This window comes from Rutilus rutilus (assembly GCF_951802725.1).
Source record: "Rutilus rutilus genome assembly, chromosome: 16".
NCBI classification, from domain to species: Eukaryota; Metazoa; Chordata; class Actinopteri; order Cypriniformes; family Leuciscidae; genus Rutilus; species Rutilus rutilus.
The window spans coordinates 7764668-7787496 of NC_140224.1; the positions used below are offsets into that span (position 1 = coordinate 7764668).

A 22829-nucleotide genomic window follows, 5' to 3' on the forward strand; every position below is an offset into this window, starting at 1 on the left:
AAGCAACATGACTGAGTTATGAATCACAAATATTATATTCAGAATATATACAGTATAGTGGCCGGAGGGGATATTTGTTTTTAATGACCCTGCAAATCAAATATGAGGAAATTATATATATATATATATATATATATATATATATATATATATATATATATATATATATATATATATATATATATATACACATACATAATACATACATACAGTACATATATATATATATATATATATATGGTTTAATGGTTTTATTTATTTATAAATAAATATAAAACATATTTCATTGGTTGTCTTGTTTTTGAATGCATGTGTTCATTATTTATTTGTATGACAACCTGCCAAAGATTTGGCATGGTTCATTGCGTTATCACAAATAAAATGATTGACTCTAAGCACAACATCGTAATATGCTGACAAAATCTTTAACAAATTTTAGATATCATTTGAATAAAGGGTGAAGAAGTCATTTTTCCTATAGGCCGGACATCACTTTTGGCCACTACTGTATCTGCAAACCAAACCAAACATTTTCCATCAAATTCATGCCAGACCAAATGGTCTAAGCTGTGCTATCAGCATTAATGGACTTATTTGTGTCTTTTTTGTATTTCTCCTGAGGATTTTTTTTAGAACCAGGTGAGACAATGAATTAACATTTAATTAAATTGAGCTCAATAGTGGTACTATTGTCTTCTGTAGAGCTGTTTTACAGTTAAAATTGAAGTTGTTTCATAACTGATTAATTTTGCAACATTACCTCATATTTTTCTGTTTATTACTGTGAAGCTTCCTTGAAGCAATCTGTATTGTATAAAGCGCTCTAAATAACTGTGACATGACTTGACTAAGCTGACACTTTAATTAAACATAACTAAGAAGTCTATTAAAGGGATAGTTCACCCACAAATGAAACTTCTGCCATCTTTACTCTTTACTATATTTAGTTGTTCCAAACTTGTATATGAATTTCATTCTTCTGCTAAATACAGAAGAGGAACCAAACAGTTGACAGCCATTGACTTCCATAGTTTGGTCTCATGAAAGAGTCCCTTCTGAGCAATATATTTGAAATGTACCAGTATTGTAATATCATTTGAATGTAAAAACAGTATGAACTCAGTCAAACAAAAGCTGCATAGGGATGATCAAAGGTTCTTATATGAAATGTGCATTGGCCCTGAGAAGCGTGCTTAGGCTGTGATTCACGAGGCGGTATCAGTTCCCGTTCTGCTCTCTATTAGTAGTAATTGAAGAGCATTTGGATAAAGCAAGTGGCAATTGACAACAAAAACAAAGTACTTGAGCTGATGATGTCACTGACCAATAAGTGCACTCTTTGAATGAACAAAATATGCTGTGCGAGGAAGAATCTCCAACCGCTGGACAGAGAAACAGAGCATGTGATGCTGCCTGTGTCTTTGATTCAGTGTATCATATAGATTCAGTGCTTCTACATTGTTACATTGGCCAAAGTGTCCGAGTGACACACAACATCCAGGGATAACAGATACCTGTCCCTAACATTACCCGTATCCCACCTCAATAGAAGCAAAAGTATTTTGCAATACAACATGAACACATTAATATCACATTAATCTGATTATTTAGTGAAAAAAAGAAAACATTCAGTAGTGGCCAAAAGTTATGTTCGGCCTAGGAAAACCGACATCTTCACCATTTATTAAAATGATAGCCTATTGAAAATGTGTTAAAGATTTTGTAAGCATATTGCATTGTTGTGTTTGGAGTCAATTATTTTATTTGTGATAATGCAATGAAAGTGCGGACATATGTGCGGACATAATTTTTGTCCACGCTGTCATACAAATGATGAACACATGAAAAAACAAGAGAGAATCAATTAAATGTTAATAACTGATTATGTTGTATGTATGTTTTTTCCTATGGGCTTTTTGTTTTAATATGCATTTTTATTTTGCATAGTGAAATAAAACCTGTATCTGTAGTTTGCTCTTTATTGCCAAATAATTTTGTCAGAAAAATACCTTAAACAAGTTTAGTGTTTTGTTCTTTCCTCATATTTAAAATATATAAAATATTTTCCTTATATTTTGATGGTTTAATTAAATTTGTTGGACCATTAAAAACAAACATCCCCTCCAGACATCACTTTTGGCCACTACTTTATAAGGATAAATGTAACATACGTTGCTTGCGGTCTATGATGGAGGGCTTGACCTTTGAATAACCCCTGAACTTAGATGAATTAGTAATAAAGTTGACATAAAGGTGAAGATGGGCTGATGAGGGAAGCCGGAATAATTGTGACTGGAGCCGTGCAATCTATTGTGCTGCATTATTTACTAAATATACCATTTTATATATTATATACATTTATAGTGAATTTGTATTAGGCCTATATTTTATGTTTATTTATGAATATCTGTTCAATTATCTTAATATTTATACCAAAATAATATTATGTAGCTTTGTTGTTATGTTGTTGATTCAAAGTACCCATCCGGTAGGCTACAAAAATCAGAAAGCAATATTTTGCGTTTATATATCATATATATTTAGGGATTTCAGAGTGCTTGAACAAGTCAAAAAAGGAAACATGGTACATGTAAAAAAAAAAAAAAAAAGAAAGAAAGAAAGAAGAGGAAGAAAAAAAGTAATTTGTCGGACAGAAGCGTCCTCTAGTGGTGAAGTAACATCACAGAACTCCAGAACAGAGTTTGAACATCATATAACGAGACGCGTTTTGAGGATAAAACATGTTATTGTGATATGATTTCGCTTTTTTAACAGCTTTCATCAATTGCTACGACGCTAAACTCCACTCTCTGTACCAAATTCTCCAAAGGCCTAAATTTGTCGAATAATTCACTCTTTCTGCAAAACCTTAAACAAGTTCAGGCAGTTAGGCACCATTTCCAAATCTCATGCACTCTTTTTGCAAAACTCTTAACAGCATTCTCACGCACTAAAACACATTTTTGCATATATAACACAAGCAGAAAAAGTTAAAAGGATAGTTCATCGTTTACTCACCCATATCGTTCCAAACCCGTAAGAGTTTCGTTCATCTTCGGAACACAAATGAAGATATTTTTAATGAAATCTGAGAGCTTTCTGCGCCTCCATTGACAGCTAACACAACTGACACTTTGACGCTTCAAAAAGTTCATAAAGAGATCAAAAAAAAAAAAAAAAAACCTGATCGATATGAACGCACTCAATCACTTTATAGGAGGGAAACTTTTATTCATATGATATAAACATCCAGGTTTCTTTTAGTTTTTACACTTATAGGCTACAATATAGCCTACTTTCAGTACAGTATACACCACAACCTTACTAAGTTGTGGTTACTATACTTTAACGTAAATTAGTTTGCTGTATGCATTATAGGCCTACTTTTTTTCTTTTTAACTGTAAACTCATGCTCTGGAAGCTGTGTTCTCCAGTTTTTGATGTAGTGTCTGATGAATGCTCTGTATTGTTTATCTAGCCTGATGTGTGTATGATCTGAAAGCATTGTTCGACTTTGAGAACAGGTGAAATGGTTTTGAGGCGATTGTTTGATTTTGCCTGAAGATTCGATGGTTTTGTGAATGTAGTTTGAAGACTTAGTTTTGTGTCTAATGTTGTGAGAAAATGGGTTAAGGTTTCTAGAAATGTGTTTTAGCAAATGTGGAAGTTGAAATGACGAGAGGAACAGCGCTTTCACGACACGTAGGTCGTAATGTGACGCGGCGGTGACGTCGCGGAGGAGGAAGTTGGTGTTTTTGCTCGTCTATTGTAGCAGTGGATGAGTAACCGGTGAAACCAGAGTCTCTGGTCCCGGTAAAAACACAATAATGTGCCAATGAGTCCCTCGTGTAGTTGAGGCTGTAGTCGATGAAGGAATGGAGGTGCTGGACAGTCCTCTCAATCTCGTAAGTGTTTGTTTACAAGCCACATTAGCATGCTAGCTGCTGTTAGCTTAGCCGCATTTAATCACTGAACAAATTAAAATACAGCTGTGAAGAGTTTCACCTGTCCGGAAACACGTGCAGCCCATTTACCCGGGTTTTTAATTACGTTAACCGTGATGTGAAGGCTTCGTATAGACCGTGTTCAGGTTTTTATGTAAGTTAGTCTGTCGGAGTTAGCCTCTAAATGTGTGTTTGTTTACTGCTGACAGCTGATCACCTTTAAACAAACAAACACACAAGTAACGTTAGCCTACTTTATTAACATATGACTCTAAATGTGTGGTTTATTATTTCCTAGAGTCTTATGACGTTTATGCCAGTACGTTATTGAAAGCTTGGTTAGATTATTAGTTTTTCATTGTAGATTATATTATCAGCAGAACAAAAGATAAAAGCAAATCAGTGGATCTGTGTTTTTTTTTTTTTTGACACCTCTTTCTCCCTCTGCTAGCTATATTGTGATATTTAAATAACTTAATAAATGTTAAGTTATTGACTAAAGAAAAAACAAATATTATATAAATACAATATACATATAGGCCTATATGATATATAGAAGAGTGTATTTAGTAAGTTTTGCGGTCTAGACATATATTAGCCTACATGGCTCCAGTGACAATTCTTCCAGCATCCCTCCATCAGCCCATGCTGATGCAGTCCTGCAAAGTTCAACAAAGTTCAGCTCCAACCCCAATTAAACACCTGAACCAGCTAATCAAGGTCTTACTAGGCTCTAGAAACTTCCAAACAGGTGTGTTGCTAAACTCTGCGGGACAGTGGCCCTCCAGGACCGAGTTTAGAAGCAGGAAAGCTGTCATTGATTATCTGTACTGTTATCAGTCACATGATGAAATAATGTAATATGTTATATCATCTCTTTCAGGCCCATCAACAGTGCAGGAAAGCAGACCGCTTGGTGGCTGCTGGGAAATTTGAAGATGCCATCTCCTGCCACAGAAAAGCTGCAGGTGGGTTTCTGTTTTAAGTGATTCTCATGGGGACGTCTATAAAAATACATCTGGAGTGGCACCTTAGTGAAACAACTCGTGCTTTCGGATTGCAAATTATTCACAGCGGTAAACAAAATGTCTGTTATTGTAATTCACATTAATTTAATAATAGGAAAATAATAACATATTTATTATTTAATTATTTAAATATCCTATTTAAAATATGAAAATTGGCACACTGTAGTTTGAATTGGTTTCTGTCTTACATTTCATTTCTCAAAATGGTGGATATAATTTTTTTTTTTTGGAAATTAGCAGTAATAAGTAATTTTGTTTACAAGGTAGGCTATACATTTGACTGTGCAAGCCGTAATTTACATAAATGTAGATAATAAATATATCTGTTAATTATAATAATGTCCTGTTTAAAAAGTTTACATGATTTAGATTTTCTTTTCCTACTTGACAGCTCCCATTCGCTATAGTGGAGCGGAATATTATTCTTGGAAACAGTTTCCAGCATTTCAGTAATAAAAGTCTCCATATTTGTGGTTTATATCCATAGTGGTGAAAAAGGATTTGCAAAATGATTTTTGGATTGATCCCTTCTTGTAAATTTACAGATGTAAATGCGTAAAGTACCATACAACCTCTGTGTTTGTCAAAAAGCAGTTAGTCATTTTTCGTGTGGTGGCAGAAAAACACAGACTTTCTGGATTTGGATGGAAATAAATTCACAGACTAGCCAGGGCTTTGCATTAAAAATAATTATTTCAGCAGTGGCATGTAACACAGTCACTCCTACTAGCCACTTTGGCGGGTTTAATTTTATATATATATATATATATATATATACATACATTTTTCCATTGTAGACTTTTAAAAAGTCACCACATCCAATGTAGTGTTGTGGAAAATATAGATTTTTCGATAACATATCGATACTGAAATATCTGAAACACTTCCAATGCTCATTTTCCACAGAAAAGATACACAATACCAGCTGCTCTCTCTCACTCTCTCATCTCTCCGACAGCGAGTTACACACAAACCCGCCTCTCCTCACTCACTCGTTTCATTTCATTGATCACTCGGTCAGCATTGTTGTTGTTACAGGGCTTGAATTTAGGTGTGGGATTGCGCATCATTTTACTCATTCAGTACTAAATTTAGTTCTTTTCCGATACTTACTGCACTTAAAAAGTCAAATACACACAAAATAATGTCAAAATGCCAGTCTTGGTGAGTATTCACATAAACACAGTCAGTTATGTTTTAAGTGAACGTAACATAAAATTCAGTTGAGAAAGAAAATTCATATGTAAAAGTATAATGGATCCGTGTGTCAGGTCTTAAAGTGACAGCAGCCTAATTACACCTGCTGCCAAATTATGACATAATACAACCCCAAATCAGAAAAAGTTGGGACACTGTACAAATTGTGAATAAAAACAGAATGCAATGATGTGGAAGTTTCAAATTTCAATATTTTATTCAAAATACAACATAGATGACATATCAAATGTTTAAACTGAGAAAATGTATCATTTTAAGGGAAAAATAAGTTGATTTTAAATTTCATGGCATCAACACATCTCAAAAAAGTTGGGACAAGGCCATGTTTACCACTGTGGGGCATTCCCTCTTCTTTTTATAACAGTCTGCAAACGTCTGGGGACTGAGGAGACAAGTTGCTCAAGTTTAGGAATAGGAATGTTGTCCCATTCTTGTCTAATACAGGCTTCTAGTTGCTCAACTGTCTTAGGTCTTCTTTGTTGCATCTTCCTCTTTATGATGCACCAAATGTTTTCTATGGGTGAAAGATCTGGACTGCAGGCTGGCCATTTCAGTACCCGGATCCTTCTTCTACGCAGCCATGCTATTGTAATTGATGCAGTATATGGTCTGGCATTGTCATGTTGGAAAATGCAAGGTCTTCCCTGAAAGAGACGACGTCTGGATGAGAGCATATGTTGTTCTAGAACTTGGATATACCTTTCAGCATTGATGGTGCCTTTCCAGATGTGTAAGCTGCCCATGCAACCCCATACCATCAGAGATGCAGGCTTCTGAACTGAGCGCTGATAACAACTTGGGTTGTCCTTGTCCTCTTTAGTCGGGATGACATGGCGTCCCAGTTTTCCAAAAAGAACTTCAAATTTTGATTCGTCTGACCACAGAACAGTTTTCCACTTTGCCACAGTCCATTTTTAATGAGCCTTGGCCCAGAGAAAACGCCTGCGCTTCTAGATCCTGTTTAGAGTTTTAGCCGGCAACGGCGAATGGCACGGTGGATTGTGTTCACCGACAATGTTTTCTGGAAGTATTCCTGAGCCCATGTTGTGATTTCCATTACAGTAGCATTCCTGTATGTGATGCAGTGCCGTCTAAGGGCCCGAAGATCACGGGCATCCAGTATGGTTTTCCGGCCTTGACCCTTACGCACAGAGATTGTTCCAGATTCTCTGAATCCTTGGATGATATTATGCACTGTAGACTTCAAACTCTTTGCAATTTTTCTCTGAGAAACTCCTTTCTGATATTGCTCCACTATTTTTCGCCGCAGCATTGGGGGAATTGGTGATCCTCTGCCCATCTTGACTTCTGAGAGGCTCTTTTTATACCCAATCATGTTGCCAATTGACCTAATAAGTTGCAAATTGGTCCTCCAGCTGTTCCTTATATGTACTTTTGACTTTTCCGGCCTCTTATTGCTACCTGTCCCAACTTTTTTGGAATGTGTAGCTCTCATGAAATCCAAAATGAGCCAATATTTGGCATGACATTTCAAAATGTCTCGCTTTCAACATTTGATATGTTATCTATATTCTATTGTGAATAAAATATTTTATGAGATTTGTAAATTATTCCATTCCTTTTTTACTCACAATTTGTACAGTGTCCCAACTTTTTCTGATTTGGGGTTGTATTAAAAATATCTATATGGCAGTTTTTCCCCATGGTATCGACGCCAAAATTTTGGCCAGTGAAAATGCAGAGTGGCTAGTAACTGTGGAAAACCACTAGCTACAGTGGCTGGTAGAGTTGTCAAAAGTACCAACTTCGATACGAAGTCGGTACTGAAATGTAAAATTGTGACGATACCAGCATTTCCCTCTAGCATTTTGAGCGCTGTTGAACGCATTCTTAAACACCTCTGATTGGCCATTGTGTCGACGCGCTCAACATATATGTCTGTGATTGGCTACAATGATCAACAAAGATGATCAACAATGATATCTTTGACGCTCTTCACCAAGCGCTTACACAGATACACACGTGAGCATTTAAAAGCAGGCGTCTATCAGCAGATCCCTAATGTATCCGCTGATAGACGGCGCTTTCAAATACTCCAGTTTGTATCTGTGTAAGCATTCGATGAAGAGCGTCAAAAACAACATGTTGATCATTGTAGCCAATCACAGACATATATGTTGAGCGCGTCGACACAATGGCCAATCAGAGGTGTTTAAGAATCCGTTCAACAGAGCTCAAAATGCTGGTATCGTCACATTTCAGCACCGACTTGGTACCGAAGTCGGTACTTTTGACAACTCTAGTGGCTGGTGAAGAAAAAAGTAAATGTCAAGCCCTGAGACTAGCCCATGTAAATGTTGAAATGACCTTACATCCCCATGAGAAACGATTACCGTCAAAAAACGAATAGTGCTTCAGTCTCCTTAAATTCTTGTATAATCTATGACTAGCACTGGGCTCAATCTGTGATTGAGAAACCAGCCCTGGAAGCGTGTGCTTAAATAAGCTGTCGTTTCTCCACAGACCTTCTCAAGGAGGCCATGAAGCTCACGGAGTGTGAACAGGTACGCCTAGATGCTCATCAAAGTCCGGTATTGTTTTTTTATTATTATTTTGCTGTGTCGATAGATCAGTTCTTGAGATGTTCAGATGTTTTTCCCTCCGCAGGCACGCTTGTCTCTGGAGCTTCAGAGGGACAGTCACATCAAACAGCAGAGACTGATCGAGGAGCGATGGAAGCGAGCTAAGCGAGAGGACAAGCCCAGAACGCTCCAGCACGTCTCCTCCTCAGACCAGACGCCGCGCCGTTACCTACAGCCGGGAGGAACGGCCCAACCCTCCGAACGCGAGTACGACACCTGGCTGTACCTCCTGAAGAACAAAGGCACCGTCCCAGAGCCCTGCGCCGGCAGCAAAGCCCAGAAAGACGACAAAACCCGTCTGGAAGAGCAGCAGACCACCATCAATGACCTACGCAAGCTGGTGGACCGCCTGGTGTCTGACAATGAGCGGCTGAAACAGGAGAACGAGCAGATACGGGCGGAGAACGTGCGGCTGAAGAAGGAGCACTACGCTGATGCAGACTTCGTGGAGAAGTCCGAGCTCTGGGTGCTTCCGCAGACGGCCGAGGAGCGCAAGGCCAAGGACATTCCCATCCCACAGCTCCCTCCACTGGAGATGCCCACTCAGGAGATCCCTCTGGAAGACCTGCCCGGGCTGGAGCTTCCCGAGGACATCCAGCAGGAGCTGCAGGAGCTGCTGGACGGAGAGAAGCTGTGAACACTCACGCACCAAAGGGAGACTTCCATCGCCATCGAGTGCCAGAGGAAGCGCATTAGAAAGATCTGGAAACGCGCTCGGTGGCGTAAACGATGGCTCACTCGGCCGTCGGCAGGTTTGGTTCACGACTTTTCTCAGCGGCGCCCGTAGCGATTGGATATACGAAGAAAGAAAACAACTCTATTTGAAGTACGTGTGCCTTTTTGAACATTTCTAACGCATTTTTTGTTTTGTTTTTTTGTTATGAAGTACAAGGGAAAAGGGACATTGGAGACGAACAGATTCTGTCGGACACTATGCTATCAGACTTTTTATCAGCAAAATCCCACTTGGAATTGAGAACTATTTCCTACACAGACACTGTGAATTACATCTATAATGTGTGTGTGTGTGTGTGTGAGAGTGTGTGTGTGTGAGGGTTTTGTGCAGTACCTGTGTTCATGCAGTTTCAGTCGTCTATCAACAGCGCAGATTTAGGGCATAGAGGAAGCCAAGAGGCATCAATGCAATTAGTTCTGCATTCTGTTTCCACACACAGATAAGCAGCTTTGCGGCAGCAGCTCTTGTTTCGCCTTATTGCAGAAGTCCTGTAGACTAGAACGAATCATCTCCGCCAGATCGCCGACAGCCGTGCTAATAACCGTGGATTATTTCTGTAGGAGAAGGGACTTTGGGAGTGTGAAACGATTGCATTCAGAACTATAAGCAATAATCATGTCACGTGCTCCAGTATCACTTCTTCGTTTCTCATCTCTACTGTTTCCCGCTCAGCCGTGTCATTCTTCAGCATAGGAATGGAGTTGTCCCGAAACCTTCACTCTTCGTCCACATCAGGAACTCTGGATGAACTGACGTCGTTATTGGTTCTTTTGCAGCTTCATTTTGCATTGTACTCATCAATCAAGGATCGTCTGGATCACGATGCTAATATTTTCAGGTTACTGATTGCACAATCATACATCGTCTAACAATAAACCAGGTTCACTCCTCACACTAATCAAAAGCGTACCAACATGTGCCAGACGCGCCTGGGAAGAGATGAATGTATGGCTCATATTTGTGTCATGAAGAGGGAACCAAATCCACATTTTGCTCTTTTTATTATTATTATTCTTTTTAATTCAATGTTTAATTACTGGTTTACCACAGTAATCAGGGTGCGTAAGATTGTTTTGTTATTTTACATTTTGTTTTATGATGTAAAAATCAATGAAAATCATACGACGAAAGTGTTTTGATGCATGAATGGCTGTTCTGCAGTAGCTGTACGTACAAGATTAAGATATTGAAAACAAGAATTTATGTATAATTCTTTTGTGAGTTTACTTGTTCTGACAAGCATTAAAGATTTTAACAAGTGGAAGCATTAATCTGAGTTGTTTGTCCACCATTAGACTCTTATACTTAATACAGTTTATTAGATGAGCCACATTCAAAGCTATTGTAAAACAACAAAGTGGTACACATTTGTGACTGCACATCTGATGAATTCTGTGTTAATGCACTCGTTTCTATGCCGCCAGTTGGAGGCTATTGAATTGTTTAACTTTAACATAAATTATTTAATTATTAGTTAAAATATTCCAGGCTGTCTCTCTATTAAATATGAGGTCATCATTTCTAAATTTCCACAACAGCTCAATAGCGTCCTCTTGTGCCCAATCTTTGAATGACAGCACGTGTTTAAAAGTGGTTATCATTATTTTCTCTCGCTTTTGGAGACATCAGCAATTTATGGAGCAATTTGTTACATTCCGATGAAAGATTATGTGAATCTGAAGAAACAACGAGGGAACAAACTCGTGTGAACTGCGCAGCGAGGCTCGTTTTAGATGAAATAAGCTACAGTAATGTATGCAGCACGAATACATTGTAGCTATATACAGATACATACTATACAGTAGTGGCCAAAAGTGACTTCGCCCTTTATTTTAATATAATTAAAACTTGTTTAAGATTTTGTAATCATATACTTGGAGTCAATTCTTTTCTTTGTCATAACGCAATGAAACATGCCAAATAGTGTAGACAATTATGAACACATGCAAAACAAGAGAGAATCAATACATTTTTTATAACTTATGTTGTGGTCAATGTATGCTTTTTCCAATGCATGCTTTTGTTTTTCTATGCATTTTTTTTTTTCACGGTGAAATAAAAGCTGTAGCTGTATTTTGCATTTTTTGTCATATACTTTTGTTAGATAAATACCATAACCAATTTTATTGTTTTGTTCTTCCCTTATATATATTTTTTCCTCATTTTGACGGATTAATGGAACTCGTAGGGTCATTAAAAACCAACATCCCCTCTGGACATCACTTTCGGACACTACTGTGTGTGTGTGTGTGTGTGAATTTCTCTTTCAGCTTGTCAATAAGGCAAAAGGCAGGCATGTATTTGATAAATCCATTTTAATGGAAAATGTAAAACCCTTTTGAACTTCAATGTACAAAGCATGTAACACTTGCACTTTAAAATTTGAAATTGAAGCAAGCCATGTTTAAAAAAATACATCAGTGAATGTATATATGTATATATTTACACAGCATAGTACGATTTCCTTTTTCCATTGAACTTCAAAAGTTCACCATAGTAAATCTGAACATAAAAAGGAGAAATGAGAGTTTTCTTAAATAAATTACAACTTTTTTTTTTTTTTGTAAATGTCTCCATTTTACAGTGAATACTTCTTAATAAAATGCTGAAGTGTTATTTATTAAGTCTTTCTTTACATAATAGAACTTTACAATGTTTACAATTGTTTGGCAGTTCTTCTTCTCAAAAGATATGGCATGAGGACACGAGACAGCGGATCTCTCTCACAGTAACTCCAAGTCTCCAAAGTAGTGAGCGGCATCAGAAATCCATTAGCAAACTGTACAAGTCACATTTACATTTGATCGAGAACAGAGCAGAACTCCTGAAAATAAATACGATTCTCCACTGAAACTATACAGTAGGAAAGAACAAAAGGGGAACGAAAGCAAACAGACGAACAAACACTAGTTGTGACAGCGGCGCTGCCGGATTATCTTCAGATGCGTGGCGTGTCAATCACAGTCATCCTGATGGGCTATACTGCTATGGTGTCGGTAACAAATAAATACAGTTTCCTGGTGTGTGTTTTTTTTTTTCTCTGCTTGGCACTGGAGGTTTGCGGTGTGAGCGTTAGTGTGCATATTTGGGGGAACGTGTCGACGGGTGTCATGAGTTGGTCTCCTCTTCCTCCTCCTCCTCTGCGCAGCACCTCTTTAATGTTCCCACGGCATTCTTCACGCAGTGGTAAAAGATGTTCTTGACCTGAGAGAAACGGCAGGCTGTTAGAATGACAAGCCCACTGGGACTCTTATTTTGAAATGCTATTCCTGTTTTTTTGGCCCCACAAATGTAAGAAATGTATATTTATGACCTTAAATTTTATCAAAATGAATTCCAACACATTTTTAACACTTTTTAAGGACCCGAGGACCGGTGATATTTGTAACTTGTGTCGTAAAATGCATCTGAAGATTTTTCCAGTGCGTTTGAACTCTACCTGTAGCTTATCTTCATAGTTGATTTCCTCTTTGGAGGATCTGAGTTCCTGGGTTAAGTGGAACGAATGCACCACATGCTCCGGAGAGACGAAGTCATTGATCACCTGGACACAGCTGTGAAGGTTCTGCACCTGTACGGATGAGACACACACAAACGTGAGTGTGCGCTGATGGGACTATATCATAAAGACTCTGGAAGACTTTCTGGAGCTAGTACAGAAAGAGGAAGTGCGCCTGTGATTGGTTCATTATATACTTCCCTAAATAACATACAGTGTGTGTAATTGTACATAAATAAAATGTAAATAACTACATTTTGTTGTACACAACCTACTAGCAATCTACAATCAAACCCACATGCCTTCTGTTGTTTGATTGATAGATCATACTTTTTTAGCAAGTCAAAGGCATTTTTATTAGAATTCTAAAACTGTCCTCCAGGTAATGTTACACGCGCCTTTTTTCTTTACTCATTTTTATAAAGTAGACGTAAGAATAACTTTTATATTGTTCGTAATATTTTAAGATGAGCGCATACTGGAGTGAAGCGACCCATACATTATTTTCAGAAAAATCATGTTAAAATGTGAGTATCAAATGATACATTAGGATTTTGAGGAACATTTATTGGTTCATCTCTCAATCATCATTATATTACATTGCATTAAATGTTTTGCCTACAGGATATTGATCATTAAACTAAGCATTTAAATATCATCTTACTGAAGACACATTATTGCGGGATATAGCGTGACAACTGATATCTGTATGTGTTTTATGCACGTGGTCTTCTAATCTCATTGATTTACATTACAAGCTATCAGAATCTCATCTTCCTTTTTGGCCATATAAATATCAGCAACTGCATTAAATAGTGTATTTTTCATATTCTCCTACATCATTCTATATGAGCCATAAAAGCCAGATCTATCAAATATGATACTCAACAAAAAACACATATGCAAACTTTTGTTATATATATTTTGTTCAATAAACTGTTCCATTTAAAATAAATGATAGAATTTCTATGATTTCAAATGTCAGGCTTTACATGAGTAAAGATTTGTATTATTTTGTTTTAAATAATGAAGTGTCTGAACACTTGTTAGCAACACGGTAAACAAGGCATCCTTAGGCTTTGTTGCTTTCCATGTCAATCAAGTGGGCTTTTTTTTTGGTCTGAATAATCAATAACACAATACATCCTTCAGAATCAAGAACTATCACGATCTGCTCATTGCAGAAGAGGAAGGAGTGCAACGAGACCTGGTGCAGAGCTCCGGCAGGGATCAGGACTGAATCACCCAGAAACTGCACCACAGTCCAGCCCTGAACGGCGTGCTCATCCAGCAGACGCTGACGCAGCTTCCGGCTCAAGTACCAGCCCGGCTCACGGATGGGGTCGTGATCCGCTGGGATCTCCACGCCCTGCTCTTTCGCCACCTGTCACGCACAAACCTTGAGTTAAACCAACAGCACGCGCACAACATACCTGCAAACATATGAAATGAATCCTATAAAACTCCCTCGTGCTAGAAGGACGCAAGGTTTTACGAGGACACTCGCTCAGAGAGAGGGAGTGAGCGTCGCCTCAGTGATCCACTGTATTATTTTAAATCAAATCAAAATAACCTTGTGCAGGAACTCTTTAATCTTCTCGCCGTCTTTGCTCGTGTAGATGTGCCACAAGGCTCCGGGAGTCTCGCTCGAGTCCTTTAATCTTTTCTTCACGTTGTCATCCAGATCTTCCTCCTCCAGCCTCTTCAGCACTCCTGTGTGTTTGGCACAAACACATTCATGCGGTTACACAGCAAACACATCACACAAGTCAGCTTAATTTTTTACAAAGGCAGGGAGCGCCTTCCCCCTGTGAAGACGGAGCGATGTTTAAAAATTAATGGAGAAGTGTGTGTGTGTGTGTGCTCATCTGGCTTATATATATATACACTCCTCGTGTCTGAGACAGTGGTCTAAAAATAGAACGGCCATCGCAGAAGGAAAGAGAGAAGGGAGAGGAGCAGCTGTTGGCATGAGACACGAAGCAAGGATTGCAAAATTACTTCAAACTTACGACCGGAAAGTAAGACAAAAAATGTGTCGTTCAGAAATCACAACCACGATCACACCGATGAACGTCTGTGTGAACTATGCCAGTACAAGTCATTTACACGCTGTATATTTAAGGCACGGGGGGAAAAACTGCCTGCTTTTTTACACAACAGATGATAAGGTCTTGCTGCATCTCTTTGATGAATGCATGTTGTCATGACTTATGAAGAAATTTTTGCTTAGGGTCAAAGGTGATCACCAATGGCAGTGGTTCTCAACCAGGGGGCCGTGACCTCAGCAAACATTCAAGGCGACTTAAATGATTTAAGACAAAACAAGCATTAAAATAGCTAAAAACGACTAACATTAGTTAGATTAGACAGAAAGCGGAGCAGGACAGTGAGGAAAGTGATCAAAGTGGACCAGGAGCCGGTCTCTGAACTCTGGTCACCCCTTCGGTTTCATTCATTTCATTTAGGGTAAGGGTTAGGGTTAGGGTTAAGGGTTGGCTTCAACAACTTGGAAACCCTGGATATATGAGGTAGCCCTAATGTTAAAAGTGGGACTTCTAGATCTGGATATGTCATGAAATTAATAAAATCTTGAAGAGCCACAGGCATATTTATATTGATCATACATTTTTCTAGTTCTGCCAAGTTTTTAAATATCTTATAAATATAAAATAAAGTACATAATGTATAAAGTAAATATTTATTTAAAAATAAAATCCTTATCCTAAATGCTTATCCAGTAAATCAAGAACAAATGGAATAGTCATGGGCCCTTCGAACATGGGCCTTGGAGTCAAAAAGGTTGAGAACCACTGACCTATGGTGCTTCAGATGTAACATCATACCCTGAATAGTTAAAATGGCTTTTAGAGAACTGTCTACTGTAGCGGACACCAATCGGATAATTAACTGTAGACGATCAGAGAGAGCGCAGATGATGTCATGTAAAACTACAAATGGTTTTGAGTTGATACCATAGTAATATGGCCCTTTTAATGTGAAACTTCTCCATGGTTTGGATTGAGTTTTTACTGATTTAATCTGATGAGTGCAGAGAAAAGCTCTTTGCAGTGCTGCTATGGCCATGTACAGGCAGAGAAAACTCATTCCAGATGCATCTCTCACATTTCATTGTTTCCAGGGTGGAAACCATGTTCTCTGTTTTTTTTTTTTTTTTTTCTGAGCTCAGGGGTTTATGGAACAATTCAGCTCTAGCAGAGGCTTTTCCCCCGCCGTCTCTTTCTCGAACACGGCTGACCAAGTTAACGGACAGGCTGTTGACAGTTGCGTGGCGAGTTGGTCTCAGGCTTACCCGTTTTGGAAAGGACACCATTCCCTTTAGCCACTCCAACATAAACCAGCACGCTGACGATGTCAGACACCTCCATGTGCAGGCTAGCTGTGCCAAAGTCCTGCTCCTGAGATGCCGCCACACCTGTGACATGGATCATACATCATTCAAGTGAGCATGTTACCAAAACATTCAGTTTTTCATTCCCATTTCATTACATTTCAATCCCATTTAAATTAAGCATAATTAGGCAATACAACAATTACTACCACGATATACAAATACTTAGTAAATAGTACAGCATTTTTGCATTACAGTAATGGCAGATTTTTTTCATGTCACAATTTAGAGGAAAATATTCTTAATTATCATGAAAACAATGCCACAATTCAAACAATCTAAACGGTCCTAAAAAAGGCCACATTTTATTTTTTATTTTCTTTTGGGGTGAAATATGACAGGTTTGATGAGATCCTTCCAGTAATTTAATATAATTTTTGATGAAATTATACATTTTTCCACAGTAAAACAATGCAGTAAACATAGCAAGCTACTAATAAATCTGCCTGTGAGAATGTGAGAGAGACAGTACCGTAAGCGCAGCAGAGACGAGGGCCCAGGTCTGGCCGCACAAAGAAGGAGGGCAGATGGGAGGCCAGGTTGAGGTTTCCCTCGGGGTCTGAATACTCAGGCATGGGGAGGTTCTTCATGAGATCATCATACCTACACAATGAGATGACGCACATGCTAAAACAAGACTAAACCAGAGCTATATCCGATCAGAATGCACGAATGAAATGTTTAGTGTCGTGAAACAGCATTCACAACCCCTTAATGTCTAAATGGCTACTTGGCAAATCTACTTCTTGTGTTCCTAAGTTAATGAGTTACCTGGAGGGCATCAAAGCCATAAACTCCTCGCCCGAGGGCCAGTCTTTCAGTCGATACACCACGCTTTCTCCATCTTTAGACTTGGGACGTTCTGTAAAGAGAGCGTGATCAGCATAAATAGAAACAGACCGATTAATTAGATAAATGCTTCTTTGTCTACTTCAGGTGGCACTCACTCGTGAGATCTTCAAACCCGTCCCAGAACTCTTTGACTCCTGAGTTGGACATTACTCCATCCTTGCAGTTCATGAGGTCTCCCTGGTGATCCGCAAACTCTTGGTTGAAGGATTCTGCCTTCCACAAGCTGGCGTTGAGTTTCTTGTGCACCCCAGAGACCAGCACAGGCTGCAAAAACAGCACACAGGAAATAGCCTTTTAATGACAGCTGAGATCACAAACACTACCAAGACTTACTTTTTGAACAGTGGAAAAAAATATGAGGTCTGGTTAAAAAGGGACATTGCAAGATGGATTACTCCAAAGACTAAAGTTGCAATTTACATTTATTGAAAAGCCTTAATCTGTGAGTTTATTATAAACTGAGTGCCAAACAAGCATCTGCAAAATTGCGGAGCTCAATAATAAGGATGGCGCACTGGCCAGTGTGAGTGTTTTGGGCGAGTCGATGGATCAGTCACCTTCCCTTTTGGGCGAGCTTTGTGTTTCATAAATATGAATTTACATTATAAAAATGAATGTACATTATAGCGGCTTTATTTCTAGCTTTTCATTTTTTTTTCTCTATTTCCAAATATTCTTTTTGTAAAAATATTTTGTGAAGAAAAAAGTTATAACGGTTAAAATAAAAAAAGTATCAGTCATTTGTGGTAAAGTAAGTAAAAACGGAAACTGCTGGCCTGACTGCAAACTAAAAAAAGCATTTAATATTATTAGTTTTTTCTCAAAAATCCTGAAAATTCTAAAAACAGATCAGCCTAAAAACATCCACATGCAAGGCTAAGTAGTGCACATCCTCAAAAATGCGTGCACTACATAGGCGGCTAAATATACACAGACAAAGAGTCTCGTACGAATCTACAGTAACATAAAACTGACTTTTTTCATGTCTTCACTTATCTTGGATTTGTCTACTGAGATCAGTGCCATTTATTCTAGAACTGCCTTCTCTGGCATGAATATTTGCGATACTGTCTGACTATTTCAGAAATTTTAGAAAGAAACATAATAATGTCTACCCTTTGAAACAGCCTTTGCATTGAGAACCTTAAAAATTCCGCCTACAAAGGCAGCTTACTAGGTTTTCCAAGAAAGCCTATGTGTTGGGAGACCAACATTTCATAATGTCAGTTTACTTCCTGCAGAGCTGTAAAGTCATGGTCCACTGAGCAGAAGTCAATAAATGTCATCTTGGAAAAGGAAGTGCAGCTCAAACCCAGAGCGGCAGAGACAGAGGCTGTGTCCAAAATCTCCCTCTATACCCTTATCTAGTGTACTATACAGTAATTTGAAGTGATGTACAACGCCATAGTGGGCAATATTGAGTGCATTCATTCAATCCTTTAATGCACCCCAATAATGAGTGCACGGCCAATGCACATGTAATGCACGCTAATGTCCATGCACTGTAAGTGCTGTGCCAAATTAATTACTGAATCTCGCCATAAGATGGCATCCACAGCCCTTTTGGTGCAAAAAGTGGAATAATGGGTATAGAGGCTGATTTCGGGATGCAGCAAGAGACCTCTTTTTGCGTGTGACTAGAGAAAAAGGATGTATGCCTCAAGATTTCAACCTCACACCTCTTCTGTATCCTTCTGTCCATTAGAGAAAAACAGATTTCATTGTAAAGTACCTATATGCCCACTTGAAATGTTCTGCTTTAGAGCAGCACATGTGAAGAGGCATTACATCTTATAAAAGCATCAAAGCACTTAATGTCTATAATTGCCTTTGTGAAGTAGACACTGAATAAATTGTCTCTAATGTATGCCGCCTGTCTCTTTGGACACACACTGCACATATAACGCAGACTAAAGTAAGACAAACCAGACAACTTTTGCTGAGCTAATTTTTTCTTATTGTATATTTAATATAATAATAATTATTATTATTATTATTTTTCCAAACAAAAGCAAAAAGTACTTTCTTTGATTTCAAATGTTAGACCACAGAACTTTTATTTTGGTGAAAATTTCGACAGGGAGACCTTAAAACTTGTCTACAACAGATTTCTCATTGCAAATTTTGGAATACGTGTATTGCGTTTTCAAATGCACAGCACTTGCAGAGATGAAGTTTATGTGGAGCAGCAAAACCAGCTGCTCTGAGACACTAAAAACACTGGATCACGAGCTGCTCGCTTGTAAAAGAACGAAGTCATAGCTTCACTAAATAGCGTGTAAGACTATATTTATATAATTCAATTTCAGCTTCTGCGATTTGATAATCAAACCAACTGGCAAGAAAAGGTGCGAAAATTTGTGAAAATTCATGGCAGAAATCCAGTCATTGTAATAGGAATTCCCCACACAGTTCACCGCACCGACCAACAGAAAGCTGCTTGGTTTGAAAGTGACTTCTGTGTGAGCAGTGCTTAATACACTCTCAACGCTTTTTTCATGCCAAATGTCACTGAAATTTCGCTAATGTGACCGCACCTTAACAGTTTCATATACTCGCCAGTGCCAATTTATATTTGATGCTTGGTTCATTTTCCATATAGTCCTCAGGACACAAAATATGGAAATTCACTGGAACACGGTAATCCATGTATATAAATCAAGGAAACAAAATCAAGTATAGATGGATAATGATTATCTGTAACACTGAGAGGTTCACAAAATTATTAGGATTATCCTGGCAGCAAGAATATCAGTGGAAAAGCTTCAAGAGGAGTGACCCAAAACACTACATGAGAATTGGGATTTGTTTGCCGTTTTGGCAATTTGTTGGCTTCAAAAGAACCACCGCTCCAGCAGAACAGAACGTAATGTAAGATTTTGAATTTTTGTGGGTTTGTTTCACAGACCTGTCCTTGTCTCCAGCACTCCCTGAAAAGTTTCCAGTTGTTGCTATTGCGGTGGTCTTTGAGCCAGAGCAGCCTGCGTTCGTAGAGCCAGCAGTGAGAGATGTCAGTGTACAGTTTGGGCGTTTCTTCCACTGCTTTCTTTTTCTCTGCTTTGGGCTCCTCCAGAGGCTCGTGCTTCAGGTTCAGCTTGGTGCCACGGCCCGCCGGGATCTTGTTCTCCACCACAGAGGCGATGATGTCATCCAGGATGTTGGGCATGCTGCGACCACTCTTGACAATCTGTGGAAGACAACAAATGAAACTATAAGCTATTTTAGGACAATGAACATTAGTTTTTGTATATTTATATTGTCCACTAGTCAAAAGCATGGAAACGCCAAGTCTAATAATTACTAAAAAGCTCATTTTAATCATAAACCTTTAGATAAAAAGCTTTTTAAAGTCAAGCATGTGCATACTTTTGATTGGGTGTGTATATGTTGCCATCTCTGTATGCTAATACAGTCTCTCTGTTTGAGTGTGATCAGTAGATGTTGTTTTTCTGACCTGCGAGGCAGTGGAATACACAGGAGCGAATGCGATGCCAGCATCAGTGGAGCCCAGGCGCAGCTTGCCTGCGGTGGTGGTGAGGAGGTCTCGTAGGGTTGATCCCTGCTCCAGGGATGATGCTTTACTGTGCAGAGACTCCAAAGGATCTGACTGATCCTTCTCCTCTTTTATCTTCCCAACAAGTGACTCCTTATTTTCTGCAGGAGAGAAGCACAGGTGTACAACTGTTCAAACCTCAGATTTCAATCTCTTTCACATCATATGAAAGTCAAAAGCAAAAGAAATAGTAAGACTTTTGGTAAAACATTTCACCAAAACATTTCTAAAATATTTTGTAAGGAAACTGATTTAGTGGGACTTTTTACTGCAATGAAATGTAAGTAGCGAAACCCATAACCTTTTGTATTAGATTTACCAGATCAAATGCCTCAAATCATGCTGCTGGTGGAAAAGAGATATGAGACATATCTAGAGAACAGCAGAGAATATCACAGACTTGAGGGTAGGCTCTTTTTTAAGTACCGAGAACAATATACTGCTCAAAAAACTAGCAAAGCAAAATATATGACTATATTTTAAGAGCTGACATAAAACGCAAAAAAAAATGTAGACTTATCAAAAAATGTCACTTAAGCACAGCTGCTAAATGAAGAAACTTCTATATGCTGCACTGGGCAACAAACTGAACTGAACGTGTGCCAACGACCACAGGGCTGATGGTCTTTTAAGTGCAGTTCATTTGGAGAGAGCAGCGTGTTCGGCATGTGAGAGCAGCTGAAGAACTGGATAAACATGTGGTTAAGTGAGCTCTTTAGACTGTGGGAGCTCACAACTGAGAAGGCCTGTAACGTACACCACTAAATGTGAGGATTGTGGAATGTTGGCGGCCTGTCAAGCACGCACACGCTTGCAGAGAAAGGAAAAACACGGGGCAGCTGGCAGACCTCCGGCACCTGGCTACCAATAACTTCAATCGTACCTTTTTTTTATTGTACTTTTATTGTTTTGTACCCACCCTTCTTTTCTTCGCGGGACTTCTGCTCTGCCAGATCGGCCAGGAAGTGCAGAGGCGATTGGGACTCGGGCGGGGTGAACTTGCTGTCAGTGCTGGTGTCGCTGACGGGACTGCTCCCTCCATTGGCCTCCACCTTCAGAGAGGAGTTCTGCTGGCCACCCTCAGGCTTACACAGAGAGATTTTGTTGCTGTGATTGAGCACGTTCTGTAACACCTGTGAAAAGAAAGAGTGTGTCAGAGACAGCTCAGCAGTTCGAGGGGAGTGAGGGGAAATATTGTGGACTTTTAGTGGTTGAGAGATGAACCAGGACTGAATTCAACATTCCAACGCAGAACAGAATGTGAAAATCTGTGTGTGATTGAGAGAGTGTGAGAGTTTGTGTTTACACTGAGAGCACGCACTTTCATGAGGCGTACTCCAGGCTTGATGCCCAATTTCATTTCATGTGAACGGAAATGTGGCTGAGAGGGATAGATGTATGGTTTGCTCAATGGGATGTACTGTCTTATGGCCTTAAATCACATCTGATCGTTTTGTCAAAATGTATTAATGTTTTACTGGATGAACAATCAACAGTGCAATCTATTGAACAGAATTGAGTTGAGTCACACCAGGTCACTGCTGAAGTAGCAAACTTTACAACCAAAGTGTTGTAACATGGTATCCATTACTTTTCTCACACTGGTCAGAATGAACCTATCATGTGATTACTGGATTTGGCATTTGACTGAATCATTTTACAGAAATTGCTGAGGCAGATTTCCATTTGTATGTCCGATACCATTCCTTGAAATGAACAGATTTAAATGATTATAATAGTGAAAGCAGCAATTCATTTGTCAATATTTGGCTCTTTTAAGATTGCACTGCTTTTTATCTTTGTCCAGTAAATTCTAAAATAAAAATATATTTAGACGAAATGCAAAACACGTTAAGTCTTGTTTTCTGAAAAAAATTAAGCGAGTTAAATATCTGCCAATGGTGTTCAAAAACGAAATTTCTTTTCCCTATGAATTACCCCATTGGCAGATGTAATTTTGCTTCTCAAGTAAATGTCTTGATTT

At 38.7% G+C, this 22829-nt stretch overlaps 2 protein-coding genes across 9 annotated transcripts in view; one reads left to right on the forward strand and one right to left on the reverse strand.

Moving 5' to 3' along the window:
• Nucleotides 1-3697: 3697 nt before the first annotated feature.
• On the forward strand, nucleotides 3698-10793 carry nrbf2b (nuclear receptor binding factor 2b). Its single transcript, XM_084434505.1, has 4 exons — nucleotides 3698-3905; nucleotides 4828-4912; nucleotides 8675-8715; nucleotides 8819-10793. Exons 1-4 carry the CDS (start codon nucleotides 3876-3878, stop codon nucleotides 9428-9430), a joined length of 768 nt encoding a protein of 255 aa, XP_084290631.1. The 5' UTR covers nucleotides 3698-3875; the 3' UTR covers nucleotides 9431-10793.
• Nucleotides 10794-11827: 1034 nt separating this feature from the next.
• The window catches only part of jmjd1cb (jumonji domain containing 1Cb), a 137978-nt gene continuing 126976 nt past the window's right edge, over nucleotides 11828-22829 (reverse strand). For all 8 annotated transcript variants that reach the window (XM_084434496.1, XM_084434497.1, XM_084434495.1 and 5 more), the window contains 11 exons: nucleotides 21765-21978; nucleotides 20747-20946; nucleotides 20201-20479; nucleotides 17388-17556; nucleotides 17212-17302; nucleotides 16913-17043; nucleotides 16342-16464; nucleotides 14602-14741; nucleotides 14236-14412; nucleotides 12969-13100; nucleotides 11828-12733 (listed from right to left, as the gene is read on the reverse strand). In XM_084434496.1, coding sequence (XP_084290622.1) covers nucleotides 12638-12733; nucleotides 12969-13100; nucleotides 14236-14412; nucleotides 14602-14741; nucleotides 16342-16464; nucleotides 16913-17043; nucleotides 17212-17302; nucleotides 17388-17556; nucleotides 20201-20479; nucleotides 20747-20946; nucleotides 21765-21978 — 1752 coding nt within the window. In that variant the 3' untranslated portion in view covers nucleotides 11828-12637. The remainder of the gene's footprint in view (nucleotides 12734-12968; nucleotides 13101-14235; nucleotides 14413-14601; nucleotides 14742-16341; nucleotides 16465-16912; nucleotides 17044-17211; nucleotides 17303-17387; nucleotides 17557-20200; nucleotides 20480-20746; nucleotides 20947-21764; nucleotides 21979-22829) is intronic.

Excerpts from the sequence above, each read along its gene's own strand:
- nrbf2b (XM_084434505.1), top strand. The coding sequence starts at position 3,876 with ATGGAGGTGCTGGACAGTCCTCTCAATCTC. Across the intron at positions 3,906-4,827 it reads TGGACAGTCCTCTCAATCTC|GCCCATCAACAGTGCAGGAA; the intron begins GTAAGTGTTTGT and ends CATCTCTTTCAG. Across the intron at positions 4,913-8,674 it reads CTGCCACAGAAAAGCTGCAG|ACCTTCTCAAGGAGGCCATG; the intron begins GTGGGTTTCTGT and ends GTTTCTCCACAG.